The sequence below is a fragment of the Eulemur rufifrons genome, chromosome 7 (assembly GCF_041146395.1).
Source record: "Eulemur rufifrons isolate Redbay chromosome 7, OSU_ERuf_1, whole genome shotgun sequence".
Classification (NCBI taxonomy): domain Eukaryota; kingdom Metazoa; phylum Chordata; class Mammalia; order Primates; family Lemuridae; genus Eulemur; species Eulemur rufifrons.
Window position 1 is genome coordinate 133,643,158 of NC_090989.1, and position 19,826 is coordinate 133,662,983.

Genomic DNA, 19,826 nt, shown 5'->3' on the forward strand with positions numbered 1-19,826 from the left:
GAGAAGAAAATTTTGCAAAGGCTATGAATCAGCCCCAGTTTAGTAGAGGAAAGAGATCATTCTAGTTGTTTCAAGCAGAAAGGGATTTAATATAGGGAATTAGGTACCGGATGTGGCCGTACTGACTGACCTCATCTCTGACTACCCCGTCCCTCCCTTGCCTTGCTGCAGCTACCCTGGACTCCTTCCTCTTCTTCAGACTCCCTAGTCATAAGTCACACTCCCAGCGAGGGGCCTTTGCACTGGCCGTTCCCTCTGTCTGCAATGTTCTTCCCTCAGATGCTACATGGCTAACTCTTTCATCCTTTAAATATTTCTTCAGATGTCACTTTCTCAGCAAGGCTTGCCCCCACTGCCTAATTTAAAATTGTTACTCTCACTTCCAGCCCTTTTGGTGCCCACTAAACTGCTTTACTTTTTCCATTTTTCATACACTTAGCTTTTAAAATATTAAATACTTAATGTGCTTATCATCATTTGTGCCCCCACACACAGTAGAATGTCAGCACCGTGGTTAGGATTCTGTGTCTCTCTTGTTCACTGGTGAGCTCCAAAGGCCAGTGTTAGTGCCTGGAATATAGAGGTGCTTCCTAAATACTTGCTGAGTGAACCAAGTGCCTACGGCATTACCAGCAGAGCTGGCAGACAGGAGCCAGGGCACTGCACTAGACACCTGGACTCAAGGTCACACCAGCCAGCTGTGACCCACAGTTAGGGAAGCTATTGCCGCTGCACCATCAACATACAACTGGGACAACTCTTCACTGCCACCACTCACATCTCTGGGAGCTTCCTTCAATGCCACAGGAAGATGGCTCTTGCTTCACTTCCACCTTCCACATCTCAAGGGAGATAATCTGGCACAGGTAGTGTTAATATTTTCCACTTCTACAAATCAAAAGAGGGTAACATGGGGGCTGGGGAAAGCAACCCAGCTCTCTACCTCTGTGCATTCTAAGAACATGGAGGAGGGACACTCTCTCCTCTTGACAAGTAAATATGTCACGTAATTTCTAATATCAGAGTTGGAAAAATGGATATCAACAGTACTTTTATCCCAAGTTATAGACAAAGTCTCCATTTAATAAGAGTTTAACAATGTCAAGACTGATATACAAAAAATAAGTGTATTTCAAAGTATGCAATACATTATAATTAACTATGGTCACATGCTGGGCAGCAGATTACAAGGATGTACTTCTGTCTGTCTGAACTTTTTACACTTTGGCCAGCATCTCCTTTCTCCATGTACCCCACCCCCATCTCCAGGCAGCCTGCCACCCAGAGTGGTTACATAACTTGCTTTAGGCCTTTCAAGTAAGTCATGGAGCGAAGGTTAGCCCTCGGGTCTCCTGATCCTGAAGCCCTGGTTTTACTCCAGATCATCCGTTTCGGCTGCTCACGGCATAGTACTAATAAGGTCAAAAGCAAAAGTGTGAGTCCTCAGGAAGGCCTTGGCCCCCTCCTACAATTCTGGCAGTGACCTCTAACTTCTGCCAACCTGAACCAGACAAGAAAGCACAGCTGGGCTTGTGGAAACCGATCCAGAACTCTGAGGACAGCAAGTCCAAGTGCAGCCTTTCCTGTGGCAGGTCGTTTTTGCTCCCATGCCCAGTCCACTTAGGTCAGAGAACATTAAATGACTTCCCTCTCTATTTGGTGGCCGGCCCCAAAGTGGAAATTCTTCAGTTCCTCTGTGTCTCAAGCCCAGTGCCCCCTGAATCTGACAGAAAGCCACGTAATTGCTGAAATTAAAACATAATACCTGACACCGTCGAGGTGGCTCACTGGAGTCTGTGAATATTTATTTAACGGAAATGGAGTAAGTACGACCTTGCTGGGTCAGACTGTTTCTCTCCCTGACACACCTGGTGAAGAAACAGAAGAATTTTAAGCTGTGGATCCATAAGGTCGTCTGCTGTGGGGCTGCTGCCCCGAGCTAGGTTATTCCATCAGCAGGAACAGCCACAAGCATTTCCAAGGGGACAATTTGTGACCCAAGCAGGATGGGAGCCACGGTCGCTAAGTAACTCTGTTTTGCACATGTGTATGAGTGGGGCAGGCAGCCGTCTAGGAGGGCTCTCGGTGATCCCCACCTCCTTGTTTCTACTCCCTGGGGTGACCTTGTCCCCTCCCTCAGGTGTGGAGTGGACCTAGTGACTCTCTCCTAACAAATAGACAGCATGTGGCAAAAGTCATGGGTGTCATTTCCAAGCTTAGCTATAAAAGACTGTGACTTCTCTCTTGCCGGCAGTCCCTCTTCTCCCGCCCTTCCCTCCTCCTCCCTGACCGTGCTTTGGTGAAGTAAACTGCCATGTTGGAGAAGCCTGCTTGGTAACTAACATCTGTCAGGGAACTAAGACCTACAGTCTAACAGCTCATGAGGAACTGAAGCCTGCAAAGAAACAATATGAACTTGAAAGTGAATCTTCCCCAATCAGGACTTAGGATGACAAAACCCAGTCACCATCTTGACTACAATCTGTGAGAGACCCTGAAGTAAAGGATCCAGTTAAGTCATGCCCAGATTCCTGACTTACAGAAACTGTGAGAAAATAAATGCTGTTGATTTTAGCCACTAAGCTTTGAGAAATATTTTTGTACAGCAATAGATAACTAGCATAGTGAGGGGAGCAGCATTCTAAAATACAGATTCTTGACACTCCATAAATCCCAGAAAGATGAAAGGTAGAGGAAGATTTCAAGATACTTAGTAAAGCCATTTGGATGTGCATTTGGGAACATTCAAGATTATAAGTCAAAACTTTGACTCATGTTTGAATAGTAATTACATTTACCAGATGTCTGTCCTTAGCAGCTGTGTGAGATCGGTGCCCGATGTTCGTTCATTCATGTGTTGATTCATATATTTATTCGTTCACTTACTCCCCTTTGTATCTCCAGGTACTGTGTGAGTTACATGGAGCCCTCATAGGTGAGAGCAGCATGACCTCAGTGAACGCAACAGTTAGACCTGAGACAAGTTTTCTGAAGTAACAGAATAGCCTATTAACAAAGATTTTGACCCATATTGGGGTGGGGTCAGGGAAAGCTTTGCAGTGGAAGGGATGTGGTGAATTCTGGAGATTAAATTAACTAGGTAAATTGGGAAAGGAAAAGCATTCTAGTCAAAAGGAATAGTGTATCCAAAGGCCTTGTGTTGGGAAGGCTCATGTTTGTCTGATGCACTTGAGAGAAAGGAGGAGAGATTGGTGGGACATGTAGGTGGAGACAGGCTGTGCGGGAATTTGTAGGGTATATGACAACAGGAAACCATTTAAGTGGGTAGTTGGTAGTGACATGATAATTTTAAAAAGGTCACTTTGGCTCCAGTGTGGAGAACTAATTGGGGAAGAACTCAAGTTGATGATCAGAGACCAATTAAGATGCCCTTGTGGTGACCTGGGTGACGGAGGAGGGTGCCTTATGCTAGCGTGGTGGCTGAGGGCTGGAGAGGGGAGCATTTGAGAGACTTACCGGGTGAAGCAGATGGGCTGGGTGATGAAGCGGAGGTAGTGTGACTATCCCCCACTTACAGATGAGGCATACAGGCTTAGAGGAGGTGACAACCTGTCCAGAGTCAACAGCAGAGCCAAACAAAGAAGCAAGATTATAGATGCTGAGATCCATTTCAGAAAAACTGAGCATGAGACTTGGCTTTCTCCTTTTTCTGTCTCCATCCCTATAACCACTGATACACATGTACACATGCTCACTAATGTGCACGTGTGCATACATGTACACATGCAAACTCAAAAAATGTCTTACACCCTGTTGCTTTTTCTGCTGTCCCTATTTTTTTTTTTTAACCCCTGTGTCTCAGAGGCCATTGTCTGGCTACCCAACCCCGTTCGGCTCATTGCTAATCTTGTTCCTTCTCTTACAACCTCCCTTCAGTGTATTCCGTGCCGTCCCTCTCTACTGCGACCCCTCTAGTACTGCAGAAGCCTGCTGATGTTTCTTCTGCTCCCCCGTGTGTCCCGTACTCCATTGCTGAACTGGTTTTCTCCATCATAACACACCCTGCTCCAAAACTTCAGTTGCTCCCCTCTTCCTAAAGTCCCACTCTGTACTCTGCCAGTTAGGCCCGCGGGAGGCAACTCCCTAGTTACTTTTCTGTATGATTCTTGCTTCCCCAAAATTGATTTAATCGTTACCCACCCCTAAGTGGCGAGTGAACACTTCATCACTAGGAGTTGACAAAGTTCTTTCTAATGTTTACAGCAAGCTTGCAAGGTTCATATTGTTACATTTCACAGAGGAGCAAATAGAGGCTCCAAGGGATTAAGTCCACAGCTGTGAGTGGCACCTGTACTATAACTCTTTCCATACTTCTCTTTAAATAAATCTGTGTTTTTACTTAAATGTATTTGTTTTACAAGGAAGTTTATATATCATGGCCACAAATGAAAAACTCCCTATCATTTAAGATGCTCTCTCTCTTTAAAGGGAGGTCAGGTGGTAAAGACATCTGGCAAAGAGGAAGGACACCTGGCTATAAGTAGAAGCAATGGAAGAGGCAGTTTGCTTCCCACTGTGTGACTCAGTTGTGTCATCGGTATTTGTGTTCCACATAGATGAATTCACTTCCTTCCAGGGGTGCAGGTCTCAGATCTTGAGGAATGTGTTGTTGAAATGCATATCATCTTGAACAAAGTTAACAACTCATGGCACTTGTCCGTAAATTCTGATGTTTCTCTCTTTCCAGAAGACACCACATTTATCCTCCTTTCTCCATCTGAAATTCATTGCTGACATGGCTTTGTTTTTCCCATATACTCTGTATTCCAAACCACATTTCTTCCTATGTTTCCACTTACAAGAAAGAGAAAGAAGCTAAATTTTTGGAATAAGCAATTTCTCTGCAGGGAGTCCCAAGGCTGCACTCATATCAAAACTAAATAACCTCTCATTCTAAAGGATGTTGGTCCCTCAGGCCAGAAGTGAGGTCATTAGGAGGGCAGGAGGGGGAAGTATGGATGGTAACTGCTTTCATCCATCCTGCCCTGGTCCACACATGAACAGACACCCTCAGCCCACCTCGGTATTGAGCCAAGCAGCCTCGCCCAGCTTCAAAAGTCACTTCACAAATTCCAACTTCTTTTGTATGGATTTCAAAGAATTTAAAGGACTTTCCCTTTTGTCAACTGATGAAATGCATGGAAAACCCTTTGTAAATTGGAGAGTGGCCTACTTAAATACAATGTCTTCTGTATTGCATATTTTCCACTATTCGGTTTTCTGTTAAACTGTATCCAGGAAGGATACAAATAGACAGCTTGAGAGATGATTGCAGTTTGTGATAGAAACATGTCTCTTCCATTTGTTAGCCATTTTCACTTACAGCTTGATACCAGTAGATTGACTGTGATCCTAAACGTTCAGACAATGCATGTAGGATCACAAACTTAATTCACTGTGCATTGTAAAGTGGAATGGGGAAGAAATTTTTTCACTTATTAAATTTTCCACATAGCCAGTAGGTTTTTAAAAATAAAATCCATATTTAATAGAAGTTAAATATCTAGTGGGTTCATACAATTAAAAATATCAAGTTTAGTATTAAAAGCAAGTGTCAAATATAACACAATATTGTTAAAGAAATTCTAGCTGCAAGTACTATAATGCAACTACAGGGAATTGTCCAGTGTAGGTTATAGGCAGTACCACATTTAGCAGTAAATTTTGTTTGCACTGTAGCCCCAGCTTGGTGAGAAAGGAAGGAAATGGCTAAGATGTTCTGGACTATAAAAAGTAAAATAGCAGCTAAAGAAATGATCTAGTGAGACTCTGGAACTGAGTTCCAAAGCAGACCATAAGGCAATTGATTTCTCCCCCTCTCCCTAATCGTGCGAGGTTGTGGTGGGTCTCACTGTAAGGCTTTGGAGCTAATCAGAGCAGGGAGGACACAGTCCATGTGCTATTTTCTTTGGTCCAAGTCTTTGGTGCAGGATGACGGTCTTGGTATTTCTGCCACTTGAAATCAAATCCCAGCTGCATTTATTCAAACAGCCCTTGAGCCCAGGATGGGACTTGGGCAATTTGCATATGTGCGGGACCGTGCCCCAGGTGGCATCCACTTGGTGAATGATTACCTGGCCACAGAAGCTTCCTACACTGGAGAGGCTTCCACCCCCTTCATCAGCATAACTCCCTGAAACAGAAACAATAAAAGTGGAAAGCCAGGCAAAATGATCCCAGAGCTATCATCTCCTAAGCGAATTTATCATCCTTTGGAACTGTCCTCTTCTGGGATTTTTTTTTTCCTCCTTCTCTCCTAAAGATTGAAAATTCTACTTTTGGCTGGGCGCAGTGGCTCATGGCTGTAATCCTAGCACTTTGGGAGGCAGGAGGATCATTTGAGGCCAGGAGTTTGAAAACAGCCCCAGCAACATAGCAAGACCCTGTCTCTACAAAATACAGAAAAATTAGGGCATAATGGTGCACACCTGCATCCCAGCTACTTGGGAGGCTGAGACAGGAGGATCTCTTGAGTCCAGGAGTTTGAGGTTGCAGTGAGCTGGGATGATGATGCTGTACTCTAACCCAGGCAACAGAGCAGGACCCTGTCTCCAAACAGAAAAAAGAAAAGAAAGAAAATTCTGCTTTTAATTGTCCCTGAAGAAATTTGAGACACTGGTCTTCATCCCAACTATTTTCTTCTCTTTAGCCCTCCCTTTTAGGCAAGTTTCTGAATGACTGGCCATTTTCCAATAGGCAGATGACCAGAACCCTCTATGATTTCCTACCCTTCGTACTTCACCTGTGTTTAGAGACCTTAATTTCTAGAATCATAACCCCATGAACGAATGATGATTACTCACTTAAGCTGTCCCACCACTGAGGCAATGCTTCATGATGTCAAAGTGCATGTAGTTGCCCAGACCAGGAGAGGAGCAGCCTTTTCACATGTGTCATGTAGTGGGTTAAAGCCTAGATTTAGAGCCAAAATTGAGTTCAAATATCAGCTCTAACCCCTTAGGCTGTGGTACCGTAGTCAGGTTTCTTAGTGTATCTGACTCTATTTTTCCATTTGCTAAAAATGACAAATAAGACCTCCCTCGCAAGGATGCTGTGAGGTTGAAATGAGATCTGTGTGCAAATGGTGGACATTTGGAAAATTCTCAATGAGGCTAGGTTTATTTAGGAGGGGCTGTCCTAGACAGGGATTATCCATGTTCCCCATCACCACCAACCACCTCTCAACCAGAGTTCCCTTTTCCAAAAAAGCAAGTTTGTCCACAGATGTCTCATCGTGTTCTTGTATATGTTGTCTGACAAAACCAAGCTGCAAGGAGGTCTGGATCAACACAATGGCATGTCATCATTTATTAAACTTTGGCAAAAGAGGATTCTGCCCTCCATAACTCACATCCACTTGAAATAATTTCACTTGACTTCATTAAGCTTGAAGAATTGCACTTTTCCTTCAACCCTTTCTTCCTCATAGTTACTTAGCCTTTATAACTCAAAAGATAATTGCTCTATTAACAAATGTTTATAGCATAATAAAGGAGTGGGATGAGGCAAAGGATATTTTTTTCTGTCTGGGCCATTCCCTTCTGTTTCTTGGAAGTACTAGAGATCAGTGGAATAAGCCATAATTAATTTTTGGAAATAAACCGAAGGATTTATTTTTCAGCCACTAGCAAGTGGTTCTTAGCTAAAGATTCCAAGACTTTTTGGGGAATGAGGCTACCAGGAATTCTTAGTGGCTGAAAGGGTGTCACCACAGCTCTGAGCTGGGAAGAAATCCTGGCTTTACTGGAAACCAGGAAAAGGCTCTGGCAGGTACTGGTCAGGGCCTTTGGAAATCCCCCTCTTGGTCCTGAGGTTGGAGATTTAAGAGAACCTTCTAGAGAGTATTTTCCTTTTCTTCTGGCTGATGAAGTGCTGGGCTGTTGCTACAGATATCTCCTTTAATTGTGTGCTATGGGCTGAATTGTGTACTCCCCACATTCATATGTTGAAATCCTATTTATCCCCCAGGATCTAAGGATGTAACTGCATTTGGAGACAGGGCCTTTAAAGAAGCAATCAAGTTAAAATGAGGTCACTGGGGTGGGCCCTGATCCAATATGACTGGTGTCCTTATGAGAAGATGAGATTAGGACACAGGCATACACAGGGGGAAGCCCATGTGAAGATACCCAAAGAACAGACATCTACAAGCTCCAGAGAGAAGCCTCAGAAGAAGCAACCCACGCACACTTTGATTTCACACTTCTATCCTCCAGGACTGTGAGAAAATTAATTTCTGTTGTTTAAGCCACCCAGTCGTGGTGTTTTGTTATGGCAACCCTAGCAAGCTGATTCACTGTGTTAAGGGACACAGGTAACATACCCTCATGACTGGGGAAGAGCATCCTTCATGGTCCCCCCAAACCCTTCAGAAGGTGTTATAAGGAGTACCCCCGATACTAGGAGGCTCCAAGCGGGTACCTGGTAACAAGGTTCAGAGTCAGCAGTGATCCTGTTCATGCAGTTCACCTCCCTGAAGTGACAGTGTTTTATGGGTAGATAACCAGTGTCTTGGGCTATCTTTCTCTTTTTTATTAAGGGCCTTTGACAGTGAGGGGTGTACTTAGCTTTCTGCTCAGTCCTCTGCTTCTTCCTTTCTCTTCCGTCTTCTCTCACTCTCCCCCAGAACATAAACTTTGATTTGTCTTCCACCCAGCGATAATGTTTTCCTTGCGAATTATATGTGAAATTACACCATCATCAGTGTTCGAGCCCTCTCCTCACCTCTGACCCTGAAATTTTCTGCAGATTGCTCGTATGGTAGGGGAATGATGGCAAGAGTATTGGTAAAGAGACATATTGTGCCCTACCACAGATCACCTATGTCACACTTGGGTAAATCTCCTTTCTGAAATGCCTTAGTTTCACCTTCCGGAAAATACAGGGTTGAGGTAAAATTGTCTTTAAGATCCCTCCAGCATTAACACACAATGATCTAATTCATCTTTTCAGCAAAAATACACACACGTGTATAGATCCACTCATGTATAACTCCCCTTGGATCATGAAAGCACGCTTATTTTTGAAGATCAGTTTGAGTTTAAACATTGAAGGCTGTGCATTTTGTAAAATAATTTAAGCAATAAGCTGCACTTGCAGAAACCAATTATTAAATGGTCCCATATAGAATAATGAACTTTTCTTTGTACTCATGTTTTTAAGTGCTATAAAAATGCTTGCCCTAAGTCTTGGATATAATAAGTCATAATTTAACAGATATGGGTGAAAACGCTTGAGCCAGATGTTTGATTTTTTTTTTTTTTTTTTAAACACACAGCTTGTTTGCACACTGCCTTTTACTCACTGCAGCAGTTCGGCCTCAGAGGATAACTAAGAAAAACCTCTGAGATTGTTAGAGGGGAGCTTCACCCGCCAGTCTGGGCTGCAGGATCTCTATAGCAACCAAACATAAATCAAGAAAATGGCCCCTTTTGTAAGTTGGTTAATAGGCACAACATGCTTCTTTAGAAAATCCAACCATTCTTTCAATAGACTTTGATTGAAAGTCAGCCTTTTCTTCAGACACATTCACATTCACATCTAGTAGCAGCTTGTATGGCTGTCCACGGGCTAATTTATTACCCTTTAAAGATCTGGCAAAGAAAAAATGGCTCTCAGAACAATGTTTACATTCAGAGGCATAAGCACAGAGCCACAAAAGAGCATCCTTTTGTTCTGAACTTGGAATATTAATCTTTAACCCAGGACTTTAACTTTCCCTCTCTTACGGGGTTTGACAGGACCACTCCTCTCATTAAAATTTTACCAATTTGATATGATGGTATTTCTAATATGGGGGGGTAAATCTTCTTTCCATTGTTTTTCCAAATCTTGATAGAGATTAATTGTTTCTCAAACTGCCTGTCCTTTGCTTGAAGAATACTCTGCCTGGGGGACTGCTGCTGAGGGGAGTTGGCCCTCTTGTCCCCAGTAGGAGAATCCGGCTAATTAACAAAAATACAAGGGGTGATCTGCACCTATCGACATGCAACGAGGCAAGGCCCATTGGATGCGGAGGTGGCTCCCCACACCCTCACCCCACCAAAATGTCATTTGGAAACGTATCCAAGAAATGTCCCACACTGAGCAAGTCCCCCCAGCGTCAGAGAGTCCACAGGCGCAGGGAGTGCACACAGCACTTCCTTTCATGTGGGCAGGGTCATGTCACTGGCAAGTGGTGAGCTTCTCTCGAGCAGGGAGCCAAAGGCCATACCCTGTCTTCCTTTGAGGGGGGAGAGGAGATGGGAAAAAGCCTACAGAAACAAACCTTTGTAGTCTTTTTTTGTTTAAAGTAGATTATGAAACGAAAAAATACTTCTAAAACAAGAGGGAGCTTGCATTGCTCTGTGTAGCTTCATATCACAGACAGAGTTGGGCAAGAAAAGATTTATATTAATGCCTCCCTCTTTAGTTTTCTTAAATCCTCAGAAACCAAAGTCTTCAGAAACCAGTCCCTTCAGGAGCTCCCTTCCTTTTGATATGGTCAGCTGTCCCCACTGGCAAGTGGGGAAGAAAGGGCTTTGGGTTGGTTTCAAAACGGGCGTGTTTAAACATGCCCTTTATTTCAGTTGCAGCCCTGTGTTATGAGAAAATGTGGTCCTGCCCTATTCAGGTCTGGTCACTTAGAAATAGCTTTTGCCTTAGCATCAGCCTGAAAATACCTCTTGGGTCTGTGAAACTGAGCCCCCCAAAATGTAATGCCAACTAAGCACAGGGTGATCCCTGCAAGAGCCAAAAAGATGCTAGACACTCTGTAAAGGAGATCGAGTTTTGTTTTGTTTTTCTCCTGTGGCTGGGGATCCCATGAAGCCAAAAAGTAGCCATCCTAGTTATTCACAGCCTGACTGTGTGGTCAGATGACCAGATTAGACACTTTCTGTATAATTTCCCACCATATGCCTATATCTGTGTTCTGATGCATTACAGTAGAATACTGCAGTAGAATACAGCAGTTAACATGGGCAAAGGCACTGAATTATTAGTGTTCAAATCCCAGCTCTGCCACTTACTGTCTCACTCTGGGCAGTGACTTCACCTTTCTGTGCTCAGTTTTATCATTTGTAAGGTGAGGCTATAATAGTACCTACTTCATAAAGTCCTTATTCAATGTTTGATAATGAACCACTTAGAACAGTGGCGGGCACATCATGAGCCCTCAAATGTTAGTTGTTATTAACATTTTTAATGCTTTTGTTGTAGTTGATGCTATTGTATTGTTGACTATAGGAAAAATGCCCACTACCCAACATACAAACACATTTTCTAAGTTCAAATGACATTTTGCAGAACACTGGATGAAAAGAAAAGAATTTCCCAAGACTAGAGTTGCTCCATTAAAAAAAATTCCAGAGATAGGGAGCAGCTGTGTCTATGACAATAACTAACCCCATTTGCCTAAAACCATCATCACCTGGTATCTCTATCCTTGCCTCAATCTTATTGAATGGAAGTATCTCAGGCTTAGGAGTTTTAGCTAAAGGGTTGTATGCGTGTGTCTTCTGTCTGCCCTCTGCCACCAAAATGAACAACTTGTTCTCCCCATCTACCCTGGCCAGTCTCAGAGTCTACTTGCATTTTTGGAATTCAAGCCAAAAATGCTGTGGCTCAATTTCACATGTGTCATCACTGAGAGTAGCTACTCAGAGCTCGTTCCTTGTCCTCACACTGCTCATTTGTTCCAAGGGCTTTGTTCCTTTCAATAAGCCTCCTCAGCTTCAGCCCAAGTATCAAGGAGACAATAACTTCAGAGGAGGTAAGGAGGGGAGGTTCACCAAAGGATTCACCAAGGAAAATGCAGCCTGTTTCCCAGGAAAGATCCCCACATCTATAAGAATTTCATGAATAAATCAGAACTTTCCAAAAGGATCAATGGAATTAGAAAACCAAAGGGGACTGAGATAAAGCAAAAAAAAACAAAAACAAAAACCACTATATTTTGATTGTCATTAGTTAAGAATTAAATTTACAAACATTAAGTACTCACTGAGAAACAGCATATCCTAGTAGTAAAGATCCAGGTTTTGAATAGAGACAATTGAGCTCCAAGAACTTAACTTTAGTACTTACTGCATGGCCTTGGGCAAGCTTGGTCTTGAATTCATTCCAGCCGTCTATCAGTCAGCATCCAGTAAGGAAAAATAAACACCATTCCAGCTATTCTAACATAAGGAATTTAATATGGGGAATTGTTTACATGGTTGATGGAAGAGCTAAAAGGGAAAACTGAAGAACTGAGGCAACCCAGACATTAGCCACAATAGGAAGCTGCTCCCCTTCTCTCCCCACAGCCGCCTGGTTGAGGGACTGCAGGAAGAGATGGTACTACTGGAGGTTAAGAGCAGAGGCAGACAGTGGGAGCTAAAACCACAGAGGAGAGTCAGTCATTGTAGGAGAAGCCACCTAAGGCAGGAGAGAGGCCCTGGCTTCTCCCCTCTCCTGCTTCCCATTGGTGGAAGCTTCCCAGAAGCCAGTTGGCAGCATATTCATGCTTTGCCAGTCTTTTCCCCTCCTTCTCCTGTAAAAGAAGGAAGAGGAAGAGGGAGAACAAGAGGAACAGGAAAAATTGCAAGCTTTGCAGAATTGCCCTCAGATTCACCCCTTGCCCTTACCTTGCTGTTCTGTATCGCAGAGTATCATGGCATATACACAGATGATAGTGTCCCAGTTAGCCCTGCACTATGTGATCAGTTTTGTTCTGTAATCTCGTGGGATACCAGAAAGTGCTTCTGTTTTTTCCTCTAAAGATAGTCTTCATCTATTCATTTTCTTGAAAGGATGATCTTTAACCCTAATTATAAAGACTTATATGTTCCCATTTACCACGTATGTCTCCTATGCTAAAGAAGCATCCTGTTGTAGTGGTTAAGAACAAGAGCTCTTAAGTACCTGGGTTCAAATCCTGGGTGTGCTTGCTGAGTGATTGGGGGTTACTTAATTGCTGTGGTCTGAGTGTTTGGGTCCCTCCAAAATTCCTGTGTTGAAATCTCATCCCCAATGTGTTTGATATTAAGAGGCAGGGTTTTGGAGAGGTGAGGAGACTCTGCCCTCATGAATGGGATTAGTATCTTATAAAAGAAGCTTGAAGGAACCCCTTTTGTCTTTCTGCCATGTGAGAATGTAGCAAGAAGGCACCACTATCTATGAGGAATGGGCCCTCACCAGACACAGATCTGCTGGCACACCTGATCTTGGACTTCCCAGCCTCCATAACTGTGAGCAATGAATTTCTGTTGTTTGAAAATTACCCATTCTAAGGTATTTCATTGTAGAAGCCTGAATGGACTAAGAAAGACGTTAACCTCTCTGTTTTTCAGTTTCCTTGTTTGTACGGTGGGATTAAGAATAATCCCAAACCTCATGGCATTTTTGTTCTATCTCCCTGATATGTTCTCCTAAGCATTAACTGAAAGTTTCCCCAGGCCCTGCCTAACATTCTGACATATCAGTGGCCCACTTCCATTGCTGTGATAAGATGACAAAATGGGACTATTTCTGCCTTGGTTTTGACTAAGGCACCTTTACAGTATTTATCAGGTACCAATACACATGTGAGGCAGATCATACAAATCAGGAAAGAATGTGCTGCGAACAAGTTCCACAACTCTTCAACCCCATCACCGGCAGCCACAGAAGAATTCAGAAATACTGGGAGGGGGAACAAGGATATATGGAGATGGAGGGTTTATCTGGAGAAAAGGGAGCTTAGGTTCACATACCAAAGGCATTTCTCAAAAGCTTATCTTATTGACTAACTCAGTACATATCCATGGCTTTCTAGACCAGAGACATAGGGACTAGTTGACTGAGGACAGGCACCCAAAGAGGCAAAACTTGAGATGAGCCTTGAAAGAAGAAACTTAGAAAAGAGTCAGAAAACAAACATATCATAAAATATTACAGAAACAAGAAATGTCCTTGCCATCCCACAGTGGAAAATCTGAAGGGCACAGCAGCATGGAGTCTGCCAAAAAGAATTTTTGTCTTAAAAAAGCAGGAAATTAGGGTTTTGCTGGGAGCTCCTGCTTAAAAGAAAATTGACCTAGCCATATCTTATAAGACAGGTAGGGTGGGAAGTACCTTCACCATTTCCTGGCACTGAAAACTCAGGCAAATTGTCTTCCTGTCCTTCTGTTTCTTCTACAGAATGTTGATTTTAATTGTACGTACCTCTTGAAGGTGAAGTGAGGTTAAAGTGAGTTCGTCCGTGAGTGTGCCTAGCCAGGTAGCAAATATTCAAAAATTCGTAGTTCAATTATTTTAATTATTTGGTGGTTTATAAAGGTCTGGGAGAGAAGGAAGGGAATGATGTGCATCAGTGGAGAAAAAAAAGAAAAAATCTTCATTTTACCTGGGAGGGTCAGCTTATTCCCTGACCAAAGTGTTTCAGTGTTTAATTTAGTGGTTCTCAGGATGGCTCTCTAATCTGACCCATGAATTGGGCCATGTCATTATTACTTGTTGTAATTTGGAAGTCCTTATTACTTTTGTTTTCCCGTCTGAATTCATAACACATTTAAGTGAACCAGACATCTCATGGGTGTGCCATCCCAGCAGTGCTTTACTTCCCAGCTGTTCTGGGGAGGATGTTTACAGGGGCAGGGAAATGTGCCTTCAGTATCACGGCTGGTCCACGAGGGCCATGAACCAAGATGGGTCCTGGAGACTTTGAGTTTGGCATGGGGCTCTCATTATCTGCAAAAATAGCATCTGTGGTGTAGAGAAAGAGCTAAATGAGCTAAAAAAAAAAAGAAAAAAAGACTAAAGATCCAGGCCCTCCATCTGGCCTTTGTGGACTCTTAAGAATTCTATGTATATAGACTTTAGAACATCTATGAACCTGTGTGATGGGTATGGAAAATGGTATGTGTCCATGCAAGTGTACATCTTTGTTAGGAGAGGATTAATTGCTTTCTTCATATTTTCAAATGGTTGAGAAATAACTGGTTTAAGATAAAGGGAATTCAGGTCTAGGCTCCCTACCAGCAAAATAATCAGACCTATAACTGAAACACAGAATATTATAGGAAGAAAGGAGCTTACAATCAATTCACGTAGCTCTTTTTTTTTTTTTTTTTTTTGAGACAGAGTCTCACTTTGTTGCCCAGGCTAGAGTGAGTGCCGTGGCGTCAGCTTGGCTCACAGCAACCTCAGACTCCTGAGCTCAAGCGATCCTCCTGCCTCAGCCTCCCGAGTAGCTGGGACTACAGGCATGTGCCACCATGCCCGGCTAATTTTTCTATATATATTTTTAGCTGTCCATATAATTTCTTTCTATTTTTTAGTAGAGATGGGGTCTCGCTCTTGCTCAGGCTGGTCTCGAACTCCTGAGCTCAAACGATCCGCCCACCTCAGCCTCCCAGAGTGCTAGGATTACAGGCGTGAGCCACCGCGCCCGGCCAATTCACGTAGCTCTACAACCTCTCCCTCCTTACTCCTGCCATTGTGTAGTTGGAAAACTGAGGACCTAGAAGCCACTTTTCTTTTTTCTAACTTACAGTTTACTTTTAATTTTAGTTTGGATTTAGACTGGGCAAAGGCGTTTCTGCCTTCTCCACAGAGATGCAATATAATATAAACTCATAAGAATCATGGTTTGTTTGTTTTCTTGTAATCTGAAACAGCTTTTATCAAAAACCTAATTCCTAAAGAGAAGCTAATCATGTACAGGAAAAAGCAGATCTTTGTGGGGATTTTTTCTTTTTTTCCTTTCCTTTAAGATATCAGGACTATAAAGTATTATTTTTTCCTTTTGTTTTCTCCCCTATTAAAAGCAAGAGTCAACCCAATTTTTTTCCCCCTCATCCTCCAGTCTAGTCTCACGCATGGGACTAATTAAATGAGACAAATCACTGGAAGAACATTTATCTTTATCCAGGAGGTTGTTTTCAGAATTTTTTGATGTTGTCCTAGATTTCCAGCTTTTTAGTGGCTTTTTGTAATGACAGATGGGCTCAACTACTTTTAATGCCTGGTGGGGCAAGGAAGAATTGCACTTACTTATGTGTGTATATACATATGAGAAACATTAATTTTTAATTTACTCTGTTTACTTTGAGAAACTGCCAGTGAATGATTCAGATATTCCACAGAAAGGGACTTTTCTTTTGTAATATAGGACAGAAGACAGCTAAGCATGTGTTCTCTCTTCAAAGCAGAGGTTCAGGGTAGGGGGAATAGTATTTATTTGTGCAGCTTACAAAAGGACTACTTTGACTATGTAAACACTCATATAATTTTATTAAGAGTTGCTACCAAATCTTTTCATCTAGTGTGTGCTTAAAAACTAGGCTTAGATATAGTGACAGAGAGCCAGAGCAGGCTGTTCCCACATTCCTTTAATTCAACGAGCTGTTGTGTATCTGTGTTTCAGAATCAAACCTCAGGACAGTGATTAGCCTAGTGGTGATTTTTAGTTCCAGGTATGCCACCGACTTTGGGAATTCTGGCAGTCCTCCCCCTGCTCTGTCTTGTACTTGGATGCTCCAGAAAGCTAGATGCATAGGGTCTGCTGATTTCAAGGAGGAGCCCAACTTCTCAGCTTCCCTGGGAGAAGCTGGGCACGGATACTGTAGCATTCCTAAGGGCTTTCCAATAACTGCTGGGTACAACCTGATTCATGGACTCGGAGGCCTCTTCAACTCTCCCCAAATTATGAAAGAACGCCCACGGGTTTCCCCAGACTAAGGGGAGTCAGTCCTTATATCTGAGCAATTCGCTGCTGTTGCAGCCATGCAGTGCCCCATAGCGAGACTGCCACATATGATTGTGCTCACGTGCGTTCCACACCTAAGGGGACCCTGTTCACATCACAGATACCATAGACTTGTGTGGTTGTTAAACAGTTTTCTGACAGAAGGCATTAAGGTGACTTGTTCCAACAAGGCCAATCTATTAGCCCAGGTTTAGGTAATGTGAAAACTGTTGTTGTTATTAGTGCAGGTATTGTTTTTTATAACAAATAGCTAACATTTAGTGAGTATTTACTGGGGAATGGTGGTTAATTGCTTTTGACCTCTGTCTTCAGGACAGGCTTCTTAACCTGGATTCAGAGGATCCTTCAGCTTTGATAGCAAAAAAAAGAAAAATGCATCTTCATAATCCTTACTCCTAACAAATTTGCAATTGGGAATAGAAGTAACCACAGCATTACAAACAGTGCCTGTGATTTTATTTTTCATATCATACTTAATTGTTAGAATATCTCAAAATATTGTTTCTGTTTATCAGTATTATAAAATTATGCTAATTGTTAAGACCTACCACTAATATGTTATTTAATGAGTTAATAAAAGGGAACATCTATTACAATATCACAAATTTTTTAAAAACTTTGTCTTTTAAAAATACAGTTTAAAAAATATCATAAAATTGGTTTTCTTTGTAATCCTATATATTTTATTTTAGAAACATTATTCTGGAAAGAATTTACAGGCCTCCCCAGCCTACTAAAGGGTCTGAGGACAAAAAAAAAAAAAGTTAAGAGATTCTGCCCTAGGAAGTTAAAGACTAGGAAATAGTAGATAATTCGTTTATCTCTCCTTTTCGAGAATCATTTGCACCTCTCTCAACTAACTGTGGAAAAGTCATAATAATTGTAAGAATCTACCTGAACGGTTTGCTTTTTATGCAGTATAATTACAACTATGCATAGCATTAAATATGCGTTAAATTGATTTTTAGTTCATTTGATTCGATTTCAGCACTAAGCTGTGTTCATTTAAGCATAGTCTTCACAGTTTCATAGTTTGTGTCTTGGTGTAAGATATGGTTGAGGAATAGACAGTATCACCTGAAATAACTCAAGAACCACTGCTCTAAATATAACCTGTGTTTCCCTTATCTCCTCTCTTATATGACAAAACATGACGCTGTTTTCTGCAAAATGTCCTTGCATTATAATTTTTTCAGCACAAACACATATTCCTCAATGTGGAGACAAGATTAAGATGCTTTAAAATGTGGCACAACTTCTAGATTGTGTTTTTATGGAGAAAGGAGAGTGACTATCTGCTGAACAGTACTCTGATTTTTCAGTGTGCAAGGTCTGACCACGAACAGAGAAAATTTAGTGTCTGAATCATTAATTCCAAATTCTAGAAGAAAGAGTTGACTGTCAAAGTCCAGTGTCCTTCTTGGTCCATTCAGGAGCACAGAGGACAAGGTCCCACGGTACAAACGGTCCTGCGGGGACCTCTGTGGGTAGAGGGCAGTTCTCTGGGAGGAATGGAGAGAGCCAGAGGTTTCTGTAACAGGGTAGCAAAGGCTTCCAAAGGAGAGACCATAATGGTTACTAGGGAAGCTAGGAGTGTATGCATCTTGCTCTCTTAGTCACTTCCTGCTGCTGCTACAACAAAATACAGACGATCCCCGACTTACCATGGTTCGGCTTACAATTTTTCAACTTAACCGTGAGATTATCAGGATGTGGCCCCATCGCAAGTTCAGTAGCATCTGGAATTACAATGGTGCTACTTATAACTTTTCAACTTTCTGATGGATTTATCAGAATACTAAATGCATTTTTGACTTACAATATTTTTGACTTACAATGGATATGTCAGAATGTGACCATTGTAAGTTGAGGAGCATCTGTACCACAGACTGAGTAGTCTGTAAGGAACAGAAATTTATTTCTCACAGTTCTGCAGGCTGGACACTCCTAGATGAAGACACCAACAGATTCAGTGTCTGCAAGGGCTACTCTCTGCTTCCGAAATAGTGCCTTGCTGCTGCGTCCTCACATGGTGGAAAGAATGAATGCTGCGTCCTCACACGTGGAAGAGCAAAAGGGAAAAGAAGGCCTGGCTAATTCCCTTTAGTCCTTTTACCAGGGTACTAATCCCGCTCATGACTTAATTGTCCACTAAGGACTTCGCCTCTTCATTGGATCTTAGTTCTAACATGTGAATTTGGGGAAACATACACATTCAAACCATAGCACCTGCCTATGAGGACTGACAGGATAACCCCTCGGTGCTCCTGACTAGCACAGAAATCTGAGCAGGAAGACCAGGCTAGCAGTTCTTATATTTTCAGATATATAGTAGTCCCTTGGTATCTGGGGGGGGGTTGGTTGCAGGACCATTGTCAACCCCTCCAAGATACTAAAATCCACAGATGCTCAAGTCCCTCATATAAAATGGTGTAGTATTTGCATATAACCTATGCACATCCTTCTATATATTTTAAATCATCTCTAGATTACTCATAATACCTAAAGCAATGTAAATGCTATATAAATAGCTATTATACTACACTGTTTAGGGAATAATAAGAAAAAAAAATCTGTACATGTTCAGTAAAAATGCAGACATCCATTTTTCAGAAAATATTTTTGGTCTGCAGTCTGCTGAATTCACAGATATGGAACCCAGAGATACAAAGGGCTGGCTGTATATTCAGAGAACATAAGATGACCTTTTGGCTGGGTGTGGTGGCTCACGCCTGTAATCTTAGCACTCTGGGAGGCCGAGGCGGGAGGATGGCTTGAGCTCAGGAGTTTGAGACCAGCCTGAGCAAGAGTGAGACCCCATCTCTACTAAAAATAGAAAAACTTAGCTGGGGCTGGGGGAGGCACACAACCGTAGTAGCGGCTACTTGAGAGGCTGGTGCAGTAGTATTGCTTGAGCCCAGAAGTTTGAGGTTGCAGTGAGCTAAGATGATACCATTGCACTCTAGCCTGGGCAACAGAGCAAGATTCTGTCTCAAAAAAGGCAGGGAGTGGGGCCTTTTCATGAGTGACTCTGTGTTACGCAATCCTTATGTACATTGTCTCACTTAATTCTCAGATTTCCCCAGGCCACATC

The 19,826-nt window shown here is 42.4% G+C and overlaps 1 protein-coding gene across 2 annotated transcripts in view; it reads left to right on the top strand.

Moving 5' to 3' along the window:
- Positions 1-19,826, top strand: part of RARB (retinoic acid receptor beta) — a 702,390-nt gene that overhangs the window by 412,478 nt on the left and 270,086 nt on the right. Inside the window, exons 3-4 of one of the 2 annotated variants that reach the window (XM_069475459.1) lie at positions 3,508-3,517; positions 16,729-16,740. The exons of the other annotated variant lie outside the window; for it this stretch is intronic. Coding sequence (XP_069331560.1) covers positions 3,508-3,517; positions 16,729-16,740 — 22 coding nt within the window. The remainder of the gene's footprint in view (positions 1-3,507; positions 3,518-16,728; positions 16,741-19,826) is intronic. 2 annotated transcript variants of the gene reach the window in all.